The 22527-nt window shown below is 41.8% G+C and overlaps 3 protein-coding genes across 5 annotated transcripts in view; 1 reads left to right on the plus strand and 2 right to left on the minus strand.

Annotated features, from left to right (window-relative positions):
- The window catches only part of LOC109507595 (uncharacterized), a 10708-nt gene extending 4924 nt beyond the window's left edge, over positions 1–5784 (minus strand). The window contains exons 1-3 of one of the 2 annotated variants that reach the window (XM_019857126.1): positions 3377–5784; positions 2607–3241; positions 380–556 (exon numbers count right to left, since the gene is read on the minus strand). In XM_019857126.1, coding sequence (XP_019712685.1) covers positions 380–556; positions 2607–3080 — 651 coding nt within the window. In that variant the 5' untranslated portion in view covers positions 3081–3241; positions 3377–5784. Of the gene's footprint in view, positions 1–379; positions 557–2606; positions 3248–3376 lie in introns of both variants that reach the window. The other variant, XM_019857127.1, reaches the window with a different exon arrangement.
- Positions 5785–6000: 216 nt separating this feature from the next.
- prpf18 (PRP18 pre-mRNA processing factor 18 homolog (yeast)) lies at positions 6001–12741 on the minus strand. 2 transcript variants are annotated; one of them, XM_019857128.1, is made up of 10 exons: positions 12559–12741; positions 12204–12281; positions 11976–12002; positions 9953–10054; positions 9570–9683; positions 8547–8693; positions 7779–7847; positions 7551–7691; positions 7021–7248; positions 6001–6492 (listed from the first exon to the last, which is right to left on the minus strand). In XM_019857128.1, the coding sequence occupies exons 1-10, from the start codon at positions 12622–12624 to the stop codon at positions 6412–6414; spliced, it is 1053 nt and encodes a 350-aa protein (XP_019712687.1). In that variant the 5' UTR covers positions 12625–12741; the 3' UTR covers positions 6001–6411. The 2 variants fall into 2 exon arrangements, with proteins under 2 accessions (XP_019712687.1, XP_019712688.1); XM_019857129.1 differs by lacking the exon at positions 11976–12002 and having other exon boundaries at positions 12559–12740.
- Positions 12742–17055: 4314 nt separating this feature from the next.
- sephs1 (selenophosphate synthetase 1) lies at positions 17056–22365 on the plus strand. Its single transcript, XM_019857125.1, has 10 exons — positions 17056–17146; positions 18541–18649; positions 18759–18855; positions 18951–19054; positions 19499–19606; positions 19705–19859; positions 20060–20150; positions 20221–20320; positions 20989–21201; positions 21648–22365. Exons 2-10 carry the CDS (start codon positions 18554–18556, stop codon positions 21860–21862), a joined length of 1179 nt encoding a protein of 392 aa, XP_019712684.1. The 5' UTR covers positions 17056–17146; positions 18541–18553; the 3' UTR covers positions 21863–22365.
- Positions 22366–22527: the final 162 nt, after the last annotated feature.

A 22527-nucleotide genomic window follows, 5' to 3' on the forward strand; every position in this document is an offset into this window, starting at 1 on the left:
TATATATATATATATATATATATATATATATATATATATACATATATATATATATATATATGTTCATCATGTGAAAATATTGCCGCCCGTATGTGAATTTCAGATTAGTTTAGCGTTTAGCTGAGGAATAAATGATGCACGTTGTGAATAGAAAGCCATCATCCACCTCATCTGAACAGCGGCTCTTCTCAAAAGGTCAAATATTTTTGCTGACATGTCGACAGGACTGTTTAAAGTCATCACCTCTTTTGTATTTGCCTGTTAGCTCAAATTGTGGATTTGTGGTCTCTTTATCTTGCAATATCCTGTTTCTGCTGACTTCCCGTGCCTATCGCTCCGCACACTTCAGTATGTTTGTGCTCGCGTTTGTTTATGCCACCTGTCTCTGGTCCAGCCTCTCGATGCTGGCGTTCGCTCCGTAGGCGTGGCACGACTCCACCGTGTAGTCGGAGCTGAGGCCCAGCACGGAGCAGGAGTCGCCGCATGAACCGTCGGCCACCACGATCACACGTGGCCACTCTTCGGCTGGGATGCGCCGCAGATAATCCTGGGAGAACTGGAGAAAAAAACACAATGGAATCACCGCTGATGTCATCAAAGGCAAGAACTTAAAAATTCAGCCGTTGCTCTGTCACGTTCTACCAACAACGAGCCAACCTTCTCTATCTCTCTCCTGTGGTTGAGAGGAAATAAATGTCATCTGTGCTGTATGTTGCACATAGAGCACATTTGACAATCAAGTTGACTTGACTTGAAACCTTAGCTCCTCCCTCCAATATAGCTAATAATGAACATGGCATACCTCCTTGACCCCAATATCGTCTCACTTAAGTGTTCTTGGGAAAAATAGTAGGTATTCGTGGAGGGAAGTAGAAGGTGAGGGACTAAGTGGTGTGAGGCTGAAAGAGAGAAATAACGGCAGCTGGAACGGCTCACAGTCATGGCATTCAAGGCAGCGTCGAGAGGGAACCCTTTAAAACAGGGGTCCCCAACCTTTTTTGCCCCACGGACCGGTTTAAGTCAGAAAATATTTTCAGGGACAAATAGGTGTTACCAAGCTACTGTATATTGCATTTTATGGTAAGTCATGTTATAGTGGAATAGAGTTGGAGCTCTGATTCCCTGCAGATGACACAAGTGTGTGTCTCAGTGACGCTCATCGACTTCTCTCAGATTTCTTTGACACCATGACGCCAGATGGCAATAAGCACACTTTTATCTGAACAAAACTCCTCAACATATTTCCTCTGAGCCAAGATTCCACAAGATGGCGGGAAAGCACTAGTTTTGTCTGAATAAAGCTCATTGACTCACTTGAACAACAATACAGTGAGCACAAAAGTAGGAAACAGCAAATAACAAAATGTGATTGTGAAAATGTGAGGGAACACTGTATGGAATTGAGCCCCCACTATTTTGTAGGCATAAGAACCAAGCCCAATCACAAAAAGTGCGAATCCACAATTATTAATGCACCATCAAAAATGTTTGTTACTGCCTAGAGATAACACAACATGGCAACAAAATAATACTTATTTCTAAATGCATGAAATGTTTGTCTCAGCTCAACATACTTCCTTGACACCAAGATTTTGATATGTTTAAACTAATAAAACAAAAACTGCTCTCTCTAGCGCCAACTTAAACATAATGCAGATGGGTCTGCAATGTATCCTCCTGATGAAGCGGGGTTCGCTGTTTGTGCTGGTATTGCAACCCAACTTTTATTTTATTTTTTATTTTTTAACTTAAGACTCTCTTCTTTTTCTTGCAAAGTCATCGGCGCCAAGGCGGAATGTGGACGTGTGGACGTACAACAAGGTCATGTGCGGGTTTAGATTGCAAGCATTGCTGTTTAATGAGGCGGAGAGCGGGATAAAAACAAGAAGTCTCTGTTCTGCAGCCATGACACAAATATTCAATGAGCATTCAATCACTCTTTGCACACACTCTTTGCATACATAGTCTAGGCATACATGCCAACTCTCTTATTTCTTCCGGGACGAGTTCTGGCTGTGGGAAAAGGGACAAGGAGTCCCTATTATCCCATCATTACAATAGGGGTGCATGGGGGAAAAAAGACCTGCACTGAGTCAAGAAAATTTAGGATGGAATATTGTAAAAAGGTGACAACGTAATTGCATGTGTTTCATCAATCATTTTGAAGGATAGCGTATGAAAAGTTAAGTACTAACTCCATTCACTTGACATTTTAAATTAAAAAAACTGTACAAAAAGTGGGATTGTGTACACTGTACACACTCATCAAACACAAGAATTTGGCAGAAAGTTGCATAAATCATAATTTATGTTTACGATGACATATTTTGAATAGAATAGCATGGGAAAAGTTAAGTGGCATGTCCAGGTTACTTTTTTTTTAGATTATAAGGAAAAAGCTGTCCAAAAAGGGAACATTTAGTACAATCTTCACACACTTAAGGCAGTCTTGCAATCTTTTCTGCACACCAATGACATCCACTGGATTTGTACTCCCGCTGCGGTGGGATTTTTTTTTTTTTTTTGCCACCCAGAAGTACTTGCATGCCAATCGTTAACAAGCCTCATCAAAAGCTATAAAAACGTATTTGCATAAGTGTGCGTACCTTGGTGCCGAGCTGCACCCTGACGTCCACTTGCTGCTTTTTTTGCTCCAGGATGCTGAGCAGGTACTCTTGGAACACGCCGATCCTGGTGAAGAAGTGCTCCTCTTGCCAGCATCCCTCCATGTTGTCAAAGTCCACGCCGAGTCCCAGCAGAAAATCCACGCTGCGTGGGTCCAGGGCGATCTGCTGCGGCCGGCAGAGCAGCGCGCTCCGGTTCCGCTCGTCCAGCACGGTCAACTGCAGCACTTTCCCCGAGCGGACAGCGACCAGGGCGGCCGTCAGCCCCACGGGACCCGAGCCCACGACGAGTACCGAGATGCGGGCGCGCCACCGGCGGACGCCGTCTAGCCCGGCTTTGAGCGCCACGTACACCGCCACCGCCACCACCGTGCTGAGCGCCGTGTCATAGGCGAGGACGCGGAACCTGTCCTCTGCCTCCTCCACGCCGACGTGCTGAGACTTCGCGCCATCCATGACCCGAGGACGCCCGGGCGGCTGTTGTGTCTGGATGAGAGCCAGGAGGAGGGCGGACTCCCTTTCGGTCGCCGGTGGGAGGGTGAAGGCTGTCCCAGGCGGTCAACACTTGTCGCCTGAGACGTGCCATGTGCGTTTTCTCTCTCTCTCTCTCTCTCTCTCTCTCTCTCTCTCTCTCTCTCTCTCTCTCTCTCTCTCTCTCTCTCTCTCTCTCTCTCTCTCTCTCTCTCTCTCTCTCTCTCTCTCTCTCTCTCTCTCTCTCTCTCTCTCTCTCTCTCTCTCACACACACACACACACACATCGTGTGGTCCCGTTTTCACATTTGGACAGTAATAATAAATACACTAAATGTCAGTCTTTCACTCAAAGTGTCTCAAAATACAACAAAAATCTCAGTACTTAAAAATGTCTTCTTTTTTACGTGCGCTACAGGTTTGTGTACATTGAGGCCGCAGGTTAAATTTGACCTGTCAGCGAAAATGAAATTTAGATTTTTCAGTTTAATATCAAATTATGAGAATGGTAATAATGTTGCACTTTCCATTAATGTGTTTTTTTTTGTTTGTTTTTTAGACGGTGGTGACATTCCAAAATGAGTTGGAAACAGTCCTGAGGTCAGTTTTGCTGCCCTTATTTGTAGCTGTGTGTGTTTGAATGCACTGCATGTTTGCACTATGGTTGAGGGGGAAAAGTAATTTCATCTGTGCTGTATGTTGCACAGAGAGCATATTTGACAATAAAGCTTGACTTGGCTTGAGAATTATCAATGTTCTCACCACATTTGCAAAGGTTCCTGCAGAAGAAGTCACACACAAAGTTACAGTAAGCGCTACAGACTACAAGGCTCGAGCTGGAAGCATACCGCAGGAAATAGTTGTTTTTTGGGGGTTTTTTTGGTCAATTTAGTAGAACCTATGCAAAAAGTACTTGATTAGTGTCAAATCTGATACAATTTCAAGAAATGTGGAGAAAATTGTGCAAAAACCCTATATTAGCTGCAAGTTGACGTTTTTAGAGTTTAAGAAATTAAGACAGAAACCACAACATAAATGCAAATTTAGATGTGATTAGGTTGTAATTTAACATGAACATATTGAAGTAGTTCAAGTTGCAATTACTGTATTGTCACGTCCACTATGATGGCATGTGTGACCATTTCTGAGGCTTAAGGACATCAATTTCGTAGCGACCGTTCTGCCGACCTACTGGATTGTTACCATGGTGACAGTCACAGCACTGATTTGTGAATAGAGATGCACTTTTGTCATTTGATGAACACTCTGTCATCAAGTCTCTATCATCGCTTCCCTTCTAGTTGAAATGAAATATGCTACTCACAATCAGAATAAGGCACTTGAAAAAAATGCAGGCGAAAGATTTATATCTTTACATTAATCTTTCCAGAAAGAAGAACACGGAAACAAGGAAAGATAAAATATTAGGTGCAGTATTGTTTCCTGCTGGCATATTCCGTATTTGCAGGGTATCTGGAGAACAAATGTTATCACAGAGGGGTTTTTGTACAGTCCAACACTGTTCAGTAAAACTTTTTGATTGCGTTCAATTTGTTTCAATGGGAAAAGCTGAATTCACAAACAAGTCCATTTCGTCAACTTAAATCAAGGTACCACTATGTCACGTTTGGACTGCTGAGGAGCACAACACATGTCTCTGGTGTGCAGTTGGGTCAAATGAATCAAGTGTGATAACACAGCACACCCAATTGTGTGTACATCACAGACGTTCCAGGTCAGGGTTCTTGTGCACACGTCACTTGGCCCCACTGGACTGCAGCCAAAATATTTCGCTTGCTTAACTCAGGAGCGGATAAATGCCACCATGGCTGAACAGACACAATGACCCACTCCGCAGTGTGCAAACATTTCAGCATTCCCCACTGTTAGAGTAAATCGTTTTCGGACGTCAGCGGAGGAAAATCCGACACCGGCAATTTGCCTGTCAACCTAACCGGGCTCAGGCCGGCGAGGTAATGACGCGCGGAGCAGACGATGCCAGAGCTGTGATGACGCGCACGCATGGCCGACCAGACGACTAGGAACATCAGGAACACTGAATTGCCATGGTTACACACACCGTGTAACAAGGTCAGAGAGTGAGTGACGTCGGATGCTACTATCTCAGGGACGTCCTGGACCGCAGCCATCTGCAGTTGAGAATAACTCATCACTGCATGGGATTAGTATGACGACAGTCTTTTAAAACATGGTGACGGAATTATGTTTGTGTACATTTACAAAGGAGATCTTTTAGCCGGATAAGGATAGCGTCAAAAATCTCAACTGATTTTGTTTTGTAAACTAAAAGGTGTATGAGAAAAATCTGGGAAAAGAGCCTAATCTCGTGAGCATTTGCTCCGAAATTGTTTAAAAACAAACACAAAAAACCCACTCACTTTAATTTTGTGATGATGCCACTGAGAAATCGGATAAAACCCTAATGGCAAGACAATTTAGTAAAACGTTGTACAAAAAAAACACTAAATAGTAGAATATGGAATGACATAATTTCAGTTTTCCTTCAAAAACAAAAGAGATCTCACAAGAGACCAACTGAGAATTTGGTGGGATTTTGGAAAGAAATGCATCAACGAGAAGATATTACTTGAAGATGTTGTTTGAATATCTGTCATTTAAAAAAAAAAAATCTATGTTGTTGAGCAGTTGGTACGATTTTGTACCCCTAAAAAAATCATTAAGAATTATTATGTCATTTGGGGTTGCCTAGAATGTGTGATACACATGACACACAAATTAACGTCAGCTTCTAAATTACAACAAATTATAGAATTTCAATGAAGAAAAAAAAATGTTTATAGCAGTACAACTGTTTTATTTATTTTTTTAACTGTTGCAGTATGTGGTTGGAAAAGAGTGATAATTTTACATGTGTTTTAGATTGTGTAATTTCTGACTAAATTCTCCTGAGCATGTCTGAAAATAAACTCAACAAATGATGCACACACCTGAGTCTGCAGTGGCCAGTGGGTGTAATAAAACTTACACTACATGATCTTCCACTTCAGATAACATGGTGGCTTACAGTAAATGTTAAACAGAAAAGGTTTACTGGAAGAAAAAAAAATCACAGAAATTCGCAGAGGATCCATGATTAAGCATGCTCTGAAAAGACCAACCTGCTGTTATCTATAATGAAAAATGAGATGCTGAGTGAACCACAGATCGTCGTGACGAGTCGGAAGATAAACGTGCAGAGGTGGAGTCGTTTCATCTCTCGAGTCAATTCTGTAACGTGCCATTTTGACATAATCCAGCTGCTTGCAAATTCCCAATGCTTAGTTGCAGCGTGCCATTAAAGAGCGTTATACTCCACACACTTGGATGGATCCGTAGTGAAGTGCTTTTGGCAGATGGTCATCAGCCTCTTTAGGCCCTGCGCGGGAGGAAGGAAATTGTGTCATTTGGCAAGCAGTGAATGAAATGGAAATGTCTGCAGCCATATTCAAGGCTAAAATCTCTTAGAATTTAAAACAGGAAGAATGTTTCACTCATATTCTTAAAGGAGACATAGCACATCTGCCACACACTTTGAAAGTTTTGGGATTTGAATCTTGGCTATGACCTTCCTGTGTGGAGTTTGCATACTATCACCAGGTTTCCTCCGGGCACTCGAGCATCTTCCCACATTCCAAGAAGATGTGCGCAAGGTTCAATAATAACTCGATATTGTCCTGAGGTGCAAATGAGAGTGTGAACGGTTGTTCGTGAAATGTGCCATGCTGTCCCCCGCCTCTCCAGTTCTCCGCCCCCCAACATGAGAACAAGTGCTTTAGAAAATCCATGGATGGATGTCTCACCGGATGACCACAAGTCCCAAAACTGTTGATTTAATTTGACTGTTTGTAACACCGATATGTAAGATAACCAGGATCTGTCCTTAGTCGTGTCACCATTTTCTCACCTGAATATATTTTCTCTGTGTTTCATCGTTGAGAACATGGGCCACGTGCTTGGAGAAGATCTTCTCTCTGCCCGTACGGGCGTGGATGCCCACCATGGTCACGCCGATGGGCCAGGGGGCATTTCCGATGGCCATCTGGAGATACGCGTCGTTTGCCTTGACATATTCTCTCTCCAACATGAATTTGATGATGTCGGTGATGGACTCTTTGATATCAGCTGGTAAATTCTGAGGGGGGAAAAAAAAACTTAGTCTGATTTGAATACTGGGCCTACATTACTGGTCAACAGGGCTGCAAAATATTGAAAATGTTGAAAAAAAATTCAAAATTCCAAAACTTTTCATTGGAATTAATGGATTGGATTTGATGTGAATAAAGTAGTAAATCACTAAATTGAAGGTTGGATCTTAACAGGGAACTTCTATGTCGATATGAAAAATATATGACATGTGACAAGATGAGACGTGGATTCTTTACTGTCAGTATACACACAACCAAAGAGTCACAACTGCAACATCAGCCGGGTTACCTTCTTCCTGAGCTTCCTGAATAAAGGTTTCAGGTACGACTCAGTCTGCGAGTGGGTTGCGCTGGCCAGCTTCCCCTGAACGCTACGCTTCACGTGGTCCTCCCGGCTGTTCAGATCTTTGGCCCACACGCCGAGAAGGAACTGTCGTTGGAACAGAAATGACAGTCAAGTTACTTGACAGAGAGCCATGTGGCAAAGCAGAGCTGTGATTGGCTCCAGTTGTCTTACGCTCAAGAACTTGTCGATGACATCCTGGTCTCCGTCGTCATCGCCTCTGCCCAGAGTTTTGCCAAGAGCCTGTATGGAGGACAAATATGCATTGGACAATATCCAGTGTGGAGCGCTGAGGATGATTAGAGGGCGCACACAGTTTATGGGTCAACATCACAACAGGCGCCTTTGAGACTTACCCCTTTCACCCCCCAAATTTTCCACTGAACTTCATGTTCATTGTAACAGATGTCATGCTGTATGAATGTACAACATAATGGTCAAGCTCTCTTGCTTATTTTTTTTTTCTGTTTATGAATTAACTACAAGTTGACAATGTACATGAAAACAGCCAAACATGAGCTTGCACATTTCAACAAATATATTTCAGCCTTCTGAAAGTTTTTTCAAAAATTTGGCCACTTATAAAAACTCAAAACTGTTGTTCTTCTGCGACATTTTCATGCTAACTGAGGATACCAAAGGCACTTTCTTGTAATTCTGGCTCATTTAGGCTTTCATTTATGATTTTTAAGGATACCCTGTAGAGCTGAACAATCCGGTTCAACTTCACTGACAACTGTGACAAGACTTTTTAAATGACATTGAAGCTATTAAGAAAAAAAAGCTAATCAAAAACAGATACCGGTTAACCAGATCACATGGCTCCAGCCGAGCCAACCATGTGATGAGACTCCTGAACTAAGAAACAGCCTTGGTCTGAAGGTTAGCTCTTTCAAGGCAGCCCGCGTTTCATGCCAAATTTTCCAGAATACGGCAGCGTACCTCCAGTTCTTCGATAGTGGTGTTCTCTTCGTGCACTTTGAGGTCATGTTGCGTGTCCAGTTCTCCCGGCTCTGTCCCGCCGACAATTTCGTTGAGGTATTGCTGGTCGATCTTGTCCATGGCTGCCTTCAGGTCATTTCTCAAACCCTACGTCGCACAGACAGTGAATAGTAGACGCAAGAACAACATGTGATAAACGCAGCTTCTGCTCTTGTGTTGCAGTTGTGCTGTGAGTGTCAATTTTAGTGTAAAGCAGTGGTTCCCAACCACTACACCCAAATTATAGCGAGACCACACATTGCAAGTCTACCACAAATTTCTTCAGCAGAAGTGCAAGCAAACAACTTCGAGATAGTGACAAAGTAAGTGCTTGGCATTTGTTACATATGCTATAGGCATTATGTTGAGGAACTACATTGACTAAGTTTGTCTCCTTCGGGTATCCATAGCAGAAAGATGGCAGCAAAACACGGCAGCCTCCAGTAGGGGAGACACACTCTATGTTAATTTAATTAGCGACTACTTCATATACAATTTCATTTTAAAAATACGTTGCTGTGATAAGAACATATTTTTTTGCATACTATTGAAATTAATGTTGGGGTTTTGAAATAATGAACAGTGCAAAATCAACAAATTTTTACACGCTGTCCCTTTGAAGTTAATTGTTTGCAACATATGATCTTTCCAACTCAGCCACTTATCATGCTGAAAAGGGGATCACACCATTTATGATCCCTTCCAAAAGTTTCTTCCCGTTTATTCTCAAATGGGTTTTTCCTGGCCCGTACAAGGAGTTTCGACCAGGGGGTACAGTTGTTTCCAGTCTATCGGGTCCTTCTGAAGACCTTTGAGACCCATTTGTTGAGTTGTTAAGCGCTGTATGAATAAATTTTACTTGAGTGGCAGCATTCTGTATGTGAAGCTCAACTTTGGCTTGCAACACACAAGGCAAAATCAACCAAGGGGCTGCTCGCAACTGAAAGACTCCTAAGTTGGGTCACAAAGTGGCTTGAGGCCTACCTTGTTTACTTCCGGAGTCAGAATCTCAATCTTACGGAGTCTCTGGAAGGCGTCATAGTCTGACTCTCCGAACAGACGGATTGGCTCACCTCGTTCTCTCAGCCGTCTGATGACCTAATCACACAGACCAATGCAAAAGAAACAGTTGTGTATCAATGAGTGTCTCACTGGGAACCGTCTGAGGATTTGACATTCTACTTGTACTTAATTTGATTATGAAGACATGCTGAGCACACTGGCAAGGTGTACCTGTCTTTCAATGGCTCAAAATAGCTCATTGAAGTCTACTCACTGACTGCCGTTCATTACTAAGGAAACATGCTCTTATAACTCACTCCCCTGTAATGTGTGAATGAAAGTGAAACGAACCCAGTTGAACTCACCTCCTGTCGTGACAGCGTCATTGGCAGCTTCTCTTCCGTCAGTTCCAACTCTAATACGGGATTAGCCGAAATGGATGCCTCATTCTCTTCCTTTTTGTCGATCTTCAAAAGAAAAAAAGGGAATAAACACAGGTTAGTTTGAGAATTGAGGAGCTATTTCAATCTGTTATGAATGGCAGATTCAATTTGGGTAATGTCAGGTGGCAAGAAATTTTGGATCTCAGGATTTCAAAGAGGATGACAGCACAGATTTCCATGCACAAATGACCTGAAACTCATAAGAAAAGAAATCGCTGTAATTCAAACAAAACAAAACTGCATCAAACCAACATTAAGTGCAAGAACACATTTTGTGCATTTTTCCACAATTGAATTGAATTGAATACAACTTTATTGTCAAATGTGCTGTACAAAAATCAACTCATGCAAAATCTTTATATTATTGAGGTACTACGTTTGTCCTGCATGTCATTCCAAATCCACAAAAAAATGCAGTAAACTCAGGCTTGAGTAAAATGCAAGTAAGTTGTGTCTGCTATCTAGTGGTGAATGGTGATATTACAACTTAAAAGTACACAGTAGAACCCCTTTCATAGATGTTTACTTAGCCAACCAAAAACGTGCTACAAAAAACAATGATCAACACTCAATGTACATTTTCCATGAAAATGTGGGATTGTTGCCCCCCCCCCCACCCCCCAAAAAAAAAATTATTGTAAAAAATGTTTTTAAAAAACAACAACTGCAAATTCACTGGAGAGCTGTGTTTACTTCCACCTGCGAATTTACCAGTTTTGGACAGAGTATGAGAGGCCAAACGCAGCCTGTGCCTAACACCCTTAGCCACAGCTCTTCTCTCATGCGATTGACTAACACTGTATAACATAATACCATGTGATGTAATGTTGCCCACTCTGCATCCACTGCAGCCTGGTCATCCTGGAGGTAAGACCCCCTCATTGTTTTTTCCTCTTTATCCCCTAAAGAGGTCTTCTGGGATTATTCCTTGGCTTCAATGGTGACTTTGGAACACAAGTAGCATTGACTTTTAAAAACAGTGGGCTGGTGGTGCGCTGAACAAATTTTTGGTGATGAAAAGCTATATATATTTTTTAATGACATTTAACACCTGAGACACATCATCCAAGCCCCTTTGTCTTGAAAGCACTTACAAACATTGGTAAAACATATCCATTATGAGTTTGAGGATAACTGACAATTAGGAGTAAAATCGATGAAGTGTGACTGAAAATGGAAGGATTAACAAAGACAAATATTTTTGGGCAGCATGGCAAATAAATTCAGCTACAGCCATGACGCATGACTTGCATGCAGTAAGTGGTTTGATTATATTATCGGTTAATTGGTCACTCATTATCCTATATTTTGATTGGTATCACGTTTTTCGTTTGACGATCAGGCATCCATACTCGGTGAGGGCTCTCATTAAACAAAGGTTATCAAAACTTCTTTGATCAAACTGTGTATTTAATATTTTTCAAATGAACTGTGTGTGGACTGATGAGGAGACATTTCAGTGTGGCATGTATTCAAGCCTATTTGTACGAGTAGATTAGAGAAGTTGAGAAAGAATCAGATACATTGGTGAGGTCCTCAATTTGTGTTTGAGGCTCAATTGAAACATATTCAAAGCACATATGGGACAAGAATGATGATGATGATGAACAAGCCCGGTTGAAAAAGTGAAGTAAAATATATGCACCCATGCAGAAAACCACACTTAAGATGTGTCCTGATTTGGCACTGTGGCTTCTGTTCCTTGTTAACTTTTAAATAACATGACACAAGTGCAGGAAGTACGGGGAGCAGGCAAAATTACTGTAGTTACACAACACCATGAAGAACTGAAATCAAATCATTGCAGGTGTCAAAAGGTATCAAGGAAGTAGAAGCAGTAGGACGCACAATGTACATAAAAAAAATAAAAATAAAAAATAAATAAAAAAACACTCTGAATCCACTCATGCAACCTGTCAACTACTTCCTCTGTGCAGACCCATACCTGGCTGTCAGGAGTCTCTCTCTGAACCTACAGATGCAGGTGGCAAGTGAAGGAGAAACAACACAGTGAAGACAAATACAAATACTAAATGCACACCTCAACCTGTCGGTCACCTTCCGGGTGTGTGCGTTGCGTCCGTTTAAGGGTGTCTGTGTGCACCCGAATGGTGGCAAAACACTGAACAGATGTGAGATGTGTTTGTACATTTAAATATAGACAACAATCCACCTTATAGCCGCATCTTTGGAAGTAGTCCTCCTGCTCCTTACGTGAAAGATCGGCCCTTTTGAAGAACTTTTTGGAGTCCTGTTAAAAAAATGAAAAAAAATATGCAATCTGTAAAATTACATGATGGGTAGTATTGCTGCTGAAGATATGACAACTTCTTCAAATTACGTCTTCAGACGGCATTTACTATTAACAATGATCATTTCATCATTGTGAGTAGTGGACCAAAACCTAAAGACATAATACAAGTAAAAGAAAAAACAAGCGCTTCTTGAACAACCGTCAAAAACAAAGTTAGCATTAGCAAAGGAGCTAACTAGCCAACACAAGTGGCTAAGTATATCAACACACTCACATCAACGAGTTGCTTCTCCTCGATGAGTTTCCTCTTTCTCGCGATCTCTGCTTTAAGAATATCCATTCCGGCTATAGAAAAACAAATCGTAATGTTTTATTACGAAAAGCAACGCAGTCTCGTAGTAAACGTGAATTAAACACCTATAGCAGCGGGGTCAAAACAGGAAGCATAACGGAAGGGTTCGTGGAATTCCAGATTAAGAGTCGTTTCGGATATTCGCCTGAATATTTCAGAGTAAAAGTAAACTAATCGCACTGAATTTAAGATGATGGGAAAATGATGTCATCGAAGGCCAGAACTTTGGCCCTGTGACGACAAATTTGAAATCGGATTGACAAAAGGGAACAGTCGCATTGCTAAGATCTAGTATACCGTTCAATTACATAAACCGTCATTACTGATTCTGAAGGCCCGGGGAGATTTAAGGCTACCTCACAGTGGAAGTACTAAGATATTTTGTGCTCACATTTTCAGTTTTTGTGTGGGTATTTTGCACATTTTTTTCTCCGAACCATAGGTCCGAAGAAAGTAAGTGCTGAGCAGAAGAAGTGGATGATGTCCATTGATGCTTGAAATCATAAAAGAATATGCACCAGGTGTGTGTGTGTTATCAGTTTGGTGAAGCAGTATGATTGTTGTACTTCTATGGTATGCACTCGTGAAGCAGAAGTGCATAAATGCTATTGTGCCGGCCAAACGTGATCAAATGATTTTTAAGTTGCATCTCTATGTCCATGAAAAGAGTTTTCAAAAATTCCTTAAGGGATCTAGTTCAGTGAAAGGGGTGTGAAATGAGTGACAACGAAGGGAAAAGTGTTTTTTTTCTTCACATTCTCTTTGACCGTGTTATTGTATGTTAATTTATACAATACAATTGTGTAACAGTGGTCATCCATCCTCCATTTTCTTTTTCTAGTGTCATCACAGCAGCCCTGCCAACCTCGGCGGGGCCCCGAGCCGGCTGCTTATTGCAGGACCAGGAAGCTGAGGCCAGTCTTTAAAGCGGCAAAAGGGCAGCTTCTTCCCCTGCGGACACAAAGGCACTCAGTGCTGAAACCTCAGAAGCCGGAAAAGAGGAAGATTGTGGGAATGCTTCACTCCTACTTTCCGGCTCATCCCAGAGCTCTGTGAAGCAAAATCAGAGTAACACAAGAAATGTCAACAGCACACACCCAATGAAGGCACTCCAGGCCGGTGACCTATAGGTAATGTGTGCGATTTAGATATTTTTAGGCTTCTCAAATGCATTTTTGTTGCGGGCTAAAATCGTAAATACGTTCGCCATCAAAGAGGATGGTGAGAATGGTGAAACACCTTAAATTGCTCGGGATGTCATGGTACACCAAAAACCACGGTTCAATTACTACTTTCGAGTCTTCGCAAAAACAAGACCCAGCCAGCCAGGCACTGCTTTCTGTATGAACAGTGCATGTATTAGTATGTTTTAAAATAATACAAATTTCTTATGTACCTATGGCTAGAAAGTAAAGAGTGGAGAGTCTCTGTCATGAAGAATCATGGGTGCACAGTGATAGGCCTTGGTTAACAACACCTCAAAACGTCCACATTCTCTCCTTTATTCTTGCCCAGTCCCAGTTTTTGTGGCAATTTGCTTCTTTGACAATCATAGTTGCTCAATCGCTTAGTGTGTGGTGAACAATCACCAGCTGGAAGTTTTGTTTGCTCGGTGTGCAGCAGGGCTTAGTTTAAGCACACGGTTTGCTTCACAAACCAAATATATTTTGTGTAAACCGGCACAGATTTATCAATATTTCAAATGAAACACAATAGTAACAATAGTTTTTCAAACATCAATCTTTTCTGTTTAGTGAAGAGCAAACGTGATTGATTGTTTTCTTTTTAAGAAATGAAGGATGCACACAAGCGCTACAGTATCAGTTTGAACAGTCGTGTTTGGATACTGATATTTTTGGCGAGTTTTGAAATCAAGAAAAAAACTGGCAAGCGTTGGCAGACCACATAAAATGACAATGAGAGCTTTGTGTGCACATTTTCAGCTTGACGTCTTTGATCCACTGGTGAAAGGACAGTTCGATTCTCTCCTCTTTCATCTATAACTGCTTCAAACAACAATGTGTATGCAGGAAAAGTGGTTAAGATTGTACGCCCATCTGTGTCTGATATGTTGTGTTGTATTATTTTGTCATTTTATGTTAACTGTTCTGTTGATGGTGGCGCGGGCACCCGCAGCGGCTCCTCTCTCTCCTGTGGTTGAGAGAAAAGACATCTCATCTGTGCTGTATGTTGCACAGAGAGCACATTTGACAATAAAGTTGACTTGAACTAGAACTTGAGTTTAACATCTCTGCTTCATTGATTGCATTTTCAGTCAGAGGTCCGTCTTGCTGAGGATTATGACGTGTTTATCTCCAAGGCTCAGATGGACTCCATCTTAGTCAACTACCGAAAATTGGTGCAAAGTTTTTCATTTGTGGCTCTGACACAAGTCATACTAGAGGCAGTTTTGTCTTTCAACATGTCCTACTGTGTTTACTAGGTGTGTGCCTTCTTTGACAATGACACCCTGGCTAACTCCTTACCAAATGGAAAAAGGAAGAGAGGGCTTAATGACAACCGGAAAGGCCTGGACCAGAATAGTGTAATAAAAGGTAAATTGAGGAAAAATGTCAAAAAGTCCCAACTGGGTTCTTATCCAAAGAAGGCCAACATGAGGTCATGGATACAATATAAACTGATCATGTGAAGTACATATAGGCTCCAAACCCATTGGAATTAACAATTCTCTGTCAACCAATCAACACACAGCAGTGTATCGAGCTCCACTCATACACACCCAGTGCCAATATAGGCCTATTCTCAAATAAAGGCGTAATTTAAACAGATACTTGATACTACGCATTTACATTCACATTTCTAAATTCATTCTTATGCGCAAGCAGTTTTTACAGAGCAATACTGCAGTGAGCAGAGGATAGAAAAGCTGCCCGGCCCATGAGACTGGAATCAGATCCTCCAAGATCAAATCAAACTTGCTAGGCAAAGACTAAAAAGAGGTACGGTAAAACAGGACTTTTGCTGTGTATTGTTGTCAACCAAGAAAGTTGGGGTCATTGAAAAGTCACTTACTAGACTGTCTGATAGCTGTTTTTCAGACGGCTTCACCCACAGATGCTGCAGAAATCTTAAATGGACATTCATCAAGTATGGTTGACATCATATTAACAATTTAATGTAAAATTGTGTTCCTATAATAATTCCCTGTTTTTCATTTAGGGTGCAACAACCACACGGCAACAAAAATGGGAGGGACACTCATAGAAGTGACCAGTGCTGGACCGTGATCAACCGTTTACATTACTGTACTTGAACTGCCTTTTTGTATTTCAATAAAATTTCACCAACCACACTCAAGTCAAAGTTCCACTACTATATTGTGCCTTGTTTGAATGACCTGTTCGAGTAGGCGTGATTTACAGGAAATATGCTGGAGTCCATGTTTACTATTAGATTCTTGCATTTCGAAATGACTCAATTAGTTGATTTGTCTTATTCGTGTCAGCATATTGCACCTGCTGACAACATCACATATTTGGCATCTATAATAAAATATTGTGCTTCATTTCAATGTGCACCCATCAATAAAACTGAATCATAACATGTGTATTAGTTGTGTTGTTGATTTGTTAACCGACTAGGCATATAAATGTCGACAGAGTTATACTTTCTGTCCTTCACCTCAATATTTTAATTCTAATCCAAATATGCTGTGCGTGGGAACTGTAATAAAAATATTTTGTATTTTCCTCCGTGTTTGTTTGGTATTTTAATGAGTTGTTTTGAGTCAGTCATAGAAATCTGGCCTACCTTCCCTTTGATCACAATGTAAATATAACGCACAATTCGGATCCTATTTTTGCCATTTAAAGTCAGCCAAATTATCATACTTATCCTACTAATAATATCACTGTCTTTAAAGTTGTTAGAGGTTATTTTGGACATTGCGCTTGCTTTATATATAGCAGCTCCATCGGTGTCCAGAATGTAAAGTTGTACCTCATCATGTGGTTCTCAATGTGCACCTCGAAATGTCAATAAAGAGTGACACTGTTTTTTGCTCGTAGTTTACGAAACAACGTGGGGAATGAGCATATTTAGTTTCGTGATCGTATTTTGATTAGTATTTTGGATGAAAAGGTTTACAAGTGGAAGTGAAACATCGTGGGTTAAATTGGAGGGAAAACATCAAATTAAAGGTACACACCATGGTAGCGATTAGGTTGCCAGACTCGATGGCTTGTTAAAGGGGATGTTGAAACAGCCACAGTGCAGACAAAGGACCCATGGCGATCGCAATCATTTCCTATTTTAATTTTAGGATAAATATTTCCTCCCAGACAATTAAGTGCAATGCTGATTTTTAAAAATCAAGATATACGACCTTTATACCAATAATTACGAACACATTCCCTACGAAGAGACGCCAAAATGAACAAATGTGCGCCATTTACTATCAGGCACTATCCAAGGACGCCTAATTGAAGGCCCGCTGCGAGCCGCCGTCGTCCCCGCTCTTGTGTCCGGATCTAGCGCTGACTTGACGCTGGTAAGGATCAACCGGACGCTTCAATTAAAGGGGAAATGTGACGCGAATATAACTCCGCTTCGGCACTCAAATTGCAAACGTGGCCGTTGTAAACACCCGTGACGCGCGGATGCGTTACCGGCGTTGCGCTGGTTGCACGCCGGGCGCCGATTTTACGGGGAGCAAAACTGATGTGGCGCACGTCGCATGGCGTTGGATAGCAAAGGGTTAATTTTTTCCACCGCCGACATTTTTGTTCGGCGCTCTAATGGCAACTTTTAAACTTTTTATATCGTGCGGAGCGAGCGTGAGCCTTGCCCCTCCACTTATGTTGTGCTTTTCAAATCACAACTTACACTGGTATTGCATTGTATGTTTGCTGTTGCAAGCAGACCAGAGCAACACTTGGTGCACACAATGCACATTTCCACTTCTTGCACGGCTTGGCGGCTAACTAAAGCTAGCACTGGAATACAATTCGTACTGTACGCTTAAACCCAATAAACGGCTTGGAACGGGCTTTTAATACAATTCTCTTGTATCATGAGTTTTACCTACTGATTTAATAGAGTGAACTATCACCCAGTGAGTTTGTTAACTTGGGTGGATGTTTATGGGTTGAATGAACTTTGCAGGGTTTTGCTTCTGGAACGCTCCCAGTTGGGATTTCCAAAATAGCCTAAAACTCACCTGCCAGGTCTGTCTAATGGCAGTGGTTTAATTGTTTTTCTTTTAGTTATGTGGTGACGTATTGACACTGTCGTACTAGTCGCCTCACGAGACATGGTTTGACTCCACATGTAACGCCTCCTCTCATTGGCCTAGTGGTCGGCAGTAACGAAGTACAAATACTTTGGCACTGTACCGAAGTCGAATTGTGGGAGTGTATGTGAACTTCACTTGAATATTAATGTATTCTTTTGACCACGTTTTACTTAAAGGAGTCGAATCGGTACTCTTTGATTATTTTTGCCACAATCGCTCTCGATACAAAATAAGGCACACTAAGGGATTTACTATATATAAAAAAATCTGTCATTAGTGCAAGGCAGCTTGATTAAAATAGCATATTTCATACACAAGGAAACTGAATGTGCTTCCAAAAACCAAAGGCATAACAGCTTGAATAATTTCCGACAAAAGCTGCTGAACATTCAAAAGAAAACAGAAAACAAGAGTAGTGAACCAAAATTACTCAAAGAAGGAAGAATACAATTGAAATACAAATATTACAATATATTTAAAGACGTTTACACGTTACACAAAAAGGTTGCCTTGAAAAGTTGAAGTATGGCCATTCAAAAAAAAATTTTTTTTTTAATTTTATTCACTGTACGTCCATCTTTTTCAGTTGTTTTGTTCCCACTGTTGTTTATTTAAATGTCATCTTCCTGGTTTTGTGTGTGGTGGCCCAGAGTATCTTCAGACATGTCGGTGAGGGAGTCCTTCAATCCCGAGAGCTACGAGCTGGACAAGAACTTCCGGCTCACGCGCTTCGCAGAACTCAAGGGAACAGGTTGCAAGGTTAGAGCTGTCCTCAAGTGTCACATTTAAAATAATTACATTTACAAGTCCATACATCATCCATGCATTGTAGCCCATAAAATGTTTTGGGTTTTTTTTTCTCTCACAGGTACCCCAAGAGGTTTTACAGAAGCTTTTAGAGAACCTACAAGAGAATCACTACCAAGAAGATGAACAGTTCCTGGGTGCAGTCATGCCTCGATTAGGTCACTGTAACACACAATAACACGTTCAAAGTAAAAATAAATAAGTTAATAATGGTTTGTCATAGTGCAGCAGGAATAAATGTCTTTTTTTCCAGGCATTGGCATGGACACCTGTGTCATTCCGCTAAGACATGGAGGCCTTTCACTCGTCCAGACAACTGATTACATCTATCCTATAGTGGACGACCCCTACATGATGGTATGAATCTGATGATGAGTACCAAATATTTTATCTCATCTCAAAATCTCGTTTAGGTTTGCCCTCATTTTCAATGATGATGAGGGGAAATAATAGGGATGGGAAAATAAAGCTTCTGGATGCTTCATGAACCACTTGCATTTTTTTTTTTACTCGTTTTGATGGCACTGTTGGTTTAAAGAAAGGAGTTTAAGAAATGTCAAGTCAATGTGCTTTAAGTGTGCCCTATGTTGAATGAAGAGATAAACACAACTGATTCATGAAGCATCTTGAAGCTTCATTTTCCCATCAGTAGGACATAATACATTTGTTCTTTTTCTTGAGTATCTAAGTTTTTGTCTTCACCAGTTGCCCATAAGTATTCTGTGACTTTTTCACATATGACAGTCTAGAAAATATTACTCAGATTGCAAGACACAAATTTTACATCTGTACTTTTTTCAGGGTCGCGTGGCATGCGCAAACGTTCTCAGTGACCTGTACGCCATGGGGGTGACGGAATGCGACAACATGTTGATGCTGCTGGGTGTTAGCAACAAAATGTCGGAGAAGGTGAGACGAGGCTGCGTCCTGAGCAAAATGAGTGTCACACTGGCAAGTTTTTTTGCAAGTTTGATGCTTACCTTAGTGTGTCTTCCTTGTTATTACAGGAGAGGGACAAAATCATGCCACTCATCATGCAGGGCTTCAAAGACGCGGCGGAGGAGGCGGGCACATCCGTGACGGGAGGACAGACGGTGCTCAATCCCTGGGTAGTCTTGGGGGGAGTCGCTACCACCGTGTGCCAGCCCAATGAATTCATCATGTGAGTTAATTTGCACAAGCTTTGATGGGGATCAAGCCCAGCGACCAATTGTGAAAATCAGTGATATTGGGCCCTTGCTCACTTTGATTGCAAAGATGGGGAAATGCTCAAATTCAGCCTGATTGTCAATATATGTGAGCTTTTATTCCTTTTTTTTGTTTTTTTTTTAAACAAAGAACATATTGCGTAATGCTCCACAGGCCAGACAACGCGGTGCCAGGAGACGTGCTGGTGCTCACAAAGCCGCTGGGGACGCAAGTAGCCGTGGCGGTGCACCAGTGGCTCGATATCGTACGTTTGAAAAACATTTACAAAGGTGTGTTTTCACATGAAGGTACTGACCACCTGTTGTCTCTCACAGCCGGAGAAGTGGAATAAGATCAAGTTGGTAGTCACACAGGAAGACGTCGAGCTCGCCTACCACGAAGCAATGATGAACATGGCCCGCCTCAATAGGACAGGTATGAAATACATCACCATTTGGGTTCCACCATGGCCAAGTAGCCATCCTACCATCCGTCTTTCACCCATCTATCCGTCCTACTGTACACCATTCTGCTGTCCATCCATCCATCCATCCATCATTACCATCTGTCTGCCTAACATCTATTCAGTTCTGCAATCGCCCATCCATCTCACTGTCATTCTACCATCAATCCATCTGATGAGGGTCCGTCCGTCCATCCATCAGTGATACAATATCTCAGAATTTTAATTGATTTGATTTGAAGAAGAGGGTATTAATTAGTGTGTTGCATTTATGACTAGGCTTTATGGCTTTAGTAGACTGATTAATGACTGTCATGAGTTCTTGTTGTTTGCCCAAACCGCAGCACAATATTGTAAATATAGTGATTTGGGATTTAATCTGTCGTTGGCCATGTTTTTTGCTACTTTAGATTGAACTTGGCCAGTATGTGATTTCCAGCAAGTTTTCTCATCAATTATGACCCTGTGAAATGTATTGTCCTGCACCCTTCCAATTAAAGTACATTCTACTCATGGTTAGCACATCTGAATCTCATTTCTTGAGGTTCTGGGTTCAAGGGTCCACTGTCAATCGTGGTGGACTTTTTGTATAAAGTATGCCCCAAATGTGAAGATCAGTCCTCGTTTTTGTTCCATACAGCCGCCAGCCTCATGCACACGTTCAACGCGCACGCCGCCACTGACATCACGGGCTTCGGCATCCTGGGCCACGCCCAGACACTGGCCAAGCAACAGCGGAGCGAGGTGTCCTTTGTCATCCACAATCTTCCCGTGCTCGCCAAGATGGCCGCCGTGTCCAAGGCATGCGGCAACATGTTCGGCCTCATGCACGGCACCTGCCCCGAGACGTCAGGTATGCAGTTTGTTTTGGAAATGAGGGGTCATAAAAGGTCTTCTGCTGGCCTCCCCCACTTTATTTTCTTTCAAATTGCATCGGTTTTTTAGATAAGAATTTTTTTGTCTTTTTTTCCCCCACATCTTAACCCTCCTGTGTTGTCGCAGGACGAATTTTAAAATTTGACATTCTCGATGTAAATAGACATTGTTTGTGCTGAAATACTGCAAATACAAAGTATGAAGCCTTCTTGTTTTTTCTTTTTTAATGAGATTAAGTAAAAAATCAAACATATAGAAAAATGAGTATCATTCCCTACACATTGTTTTGTTGAACTAAATATGATCAAACAATTCATGTAAATGAGAATAAAACACATGTAACAGTAAAAATGGTTATTACATGTTGAGGCTAGAATGCTATCCCATTTTTAAAAAATGCTCGTTTTCCCGAATGGACTGCAGGAGGGCTGCTGATCTGTCTGCCGCGCGAGCAGGCGGCGCGCTTCTGTGCTGAGATCAAGTCGCCCAAATACGGCGAGGGCCACCAGGCGTGGATCATCGGCATCGTGGAGAAGGGCAACCGCACGGCGCGCATCATCGACAAGCCGCGGATCATTGAGGTGGCGCCGCAGGCCGCTGCGCAGAGTGTTAACCCCACGCCCGGCGCCACGTCCTAATCCCACCAAAACGCTCCCCACCATTATCATCATCATCTTCCTCCTCGCATCCGACGGTGATTTGGTTTTCAAAAAAAAACAAGCAACGACAGAACCATCTCGAAGAGTGTCCACTAGTTTGTGCACTGGGCTGGTGTGTATGTGATGAACAGCTCGACCCAGTGGGCGAAAGTGGCATTACATCCCCCAATGGACTCCACAAATGAAACGGTCATTCATTCGTTTGCCTTTTTTTGTTTTTTTTTCTGTACTGAAGGTGAGAGAAGACAACAGGACCACATTGCTGATGGTTCGTCACGGATCATTGTTTGTCGGTTTTGCCGGAACTTAGAAGCAGTCCTGTGTCTCGTCGTTTCGTTGGTTTTGTTTGTCCACTTTTGTACAGTTATGAAGTTCTTTGCTGTAACTGATGCCTTGAAAGAAAGTGTTAGCAGAATGTCTTTTTTTTCTATTCATTTGACTTTTTGTATTGACCCCGCCGGAATAAATAAATCCTCAAATACTGTACAATGATCTGCTCTATTTTAGTCAGCATACTTCCCTCCTACATGGATCATGCTGACGTCACTTCAATTTTAAACAAGCAGTCAAACCATTGACCTTCAGCTCGAAAAGAACACTTCCCACTGAGCAGAAACCGTTTGCAAGTGTTTGTGAAGGGAGTG

Source organism: Hippocampus comes, unplaced genomic scaffold (genome assembly GCF_001891065.2).
Source record: "Hippocampus comes isolate QL1 unplaced genomic scaffold, H_comes_QL1_v1.1 scaffold186, whole genome shotgun sequence".
NCBI lineage: Eukaryota > Metazoa > Chordata > Actinopteri > Syngnathiformes > Syngnathidae > Hippocampus > Hippocampus comes.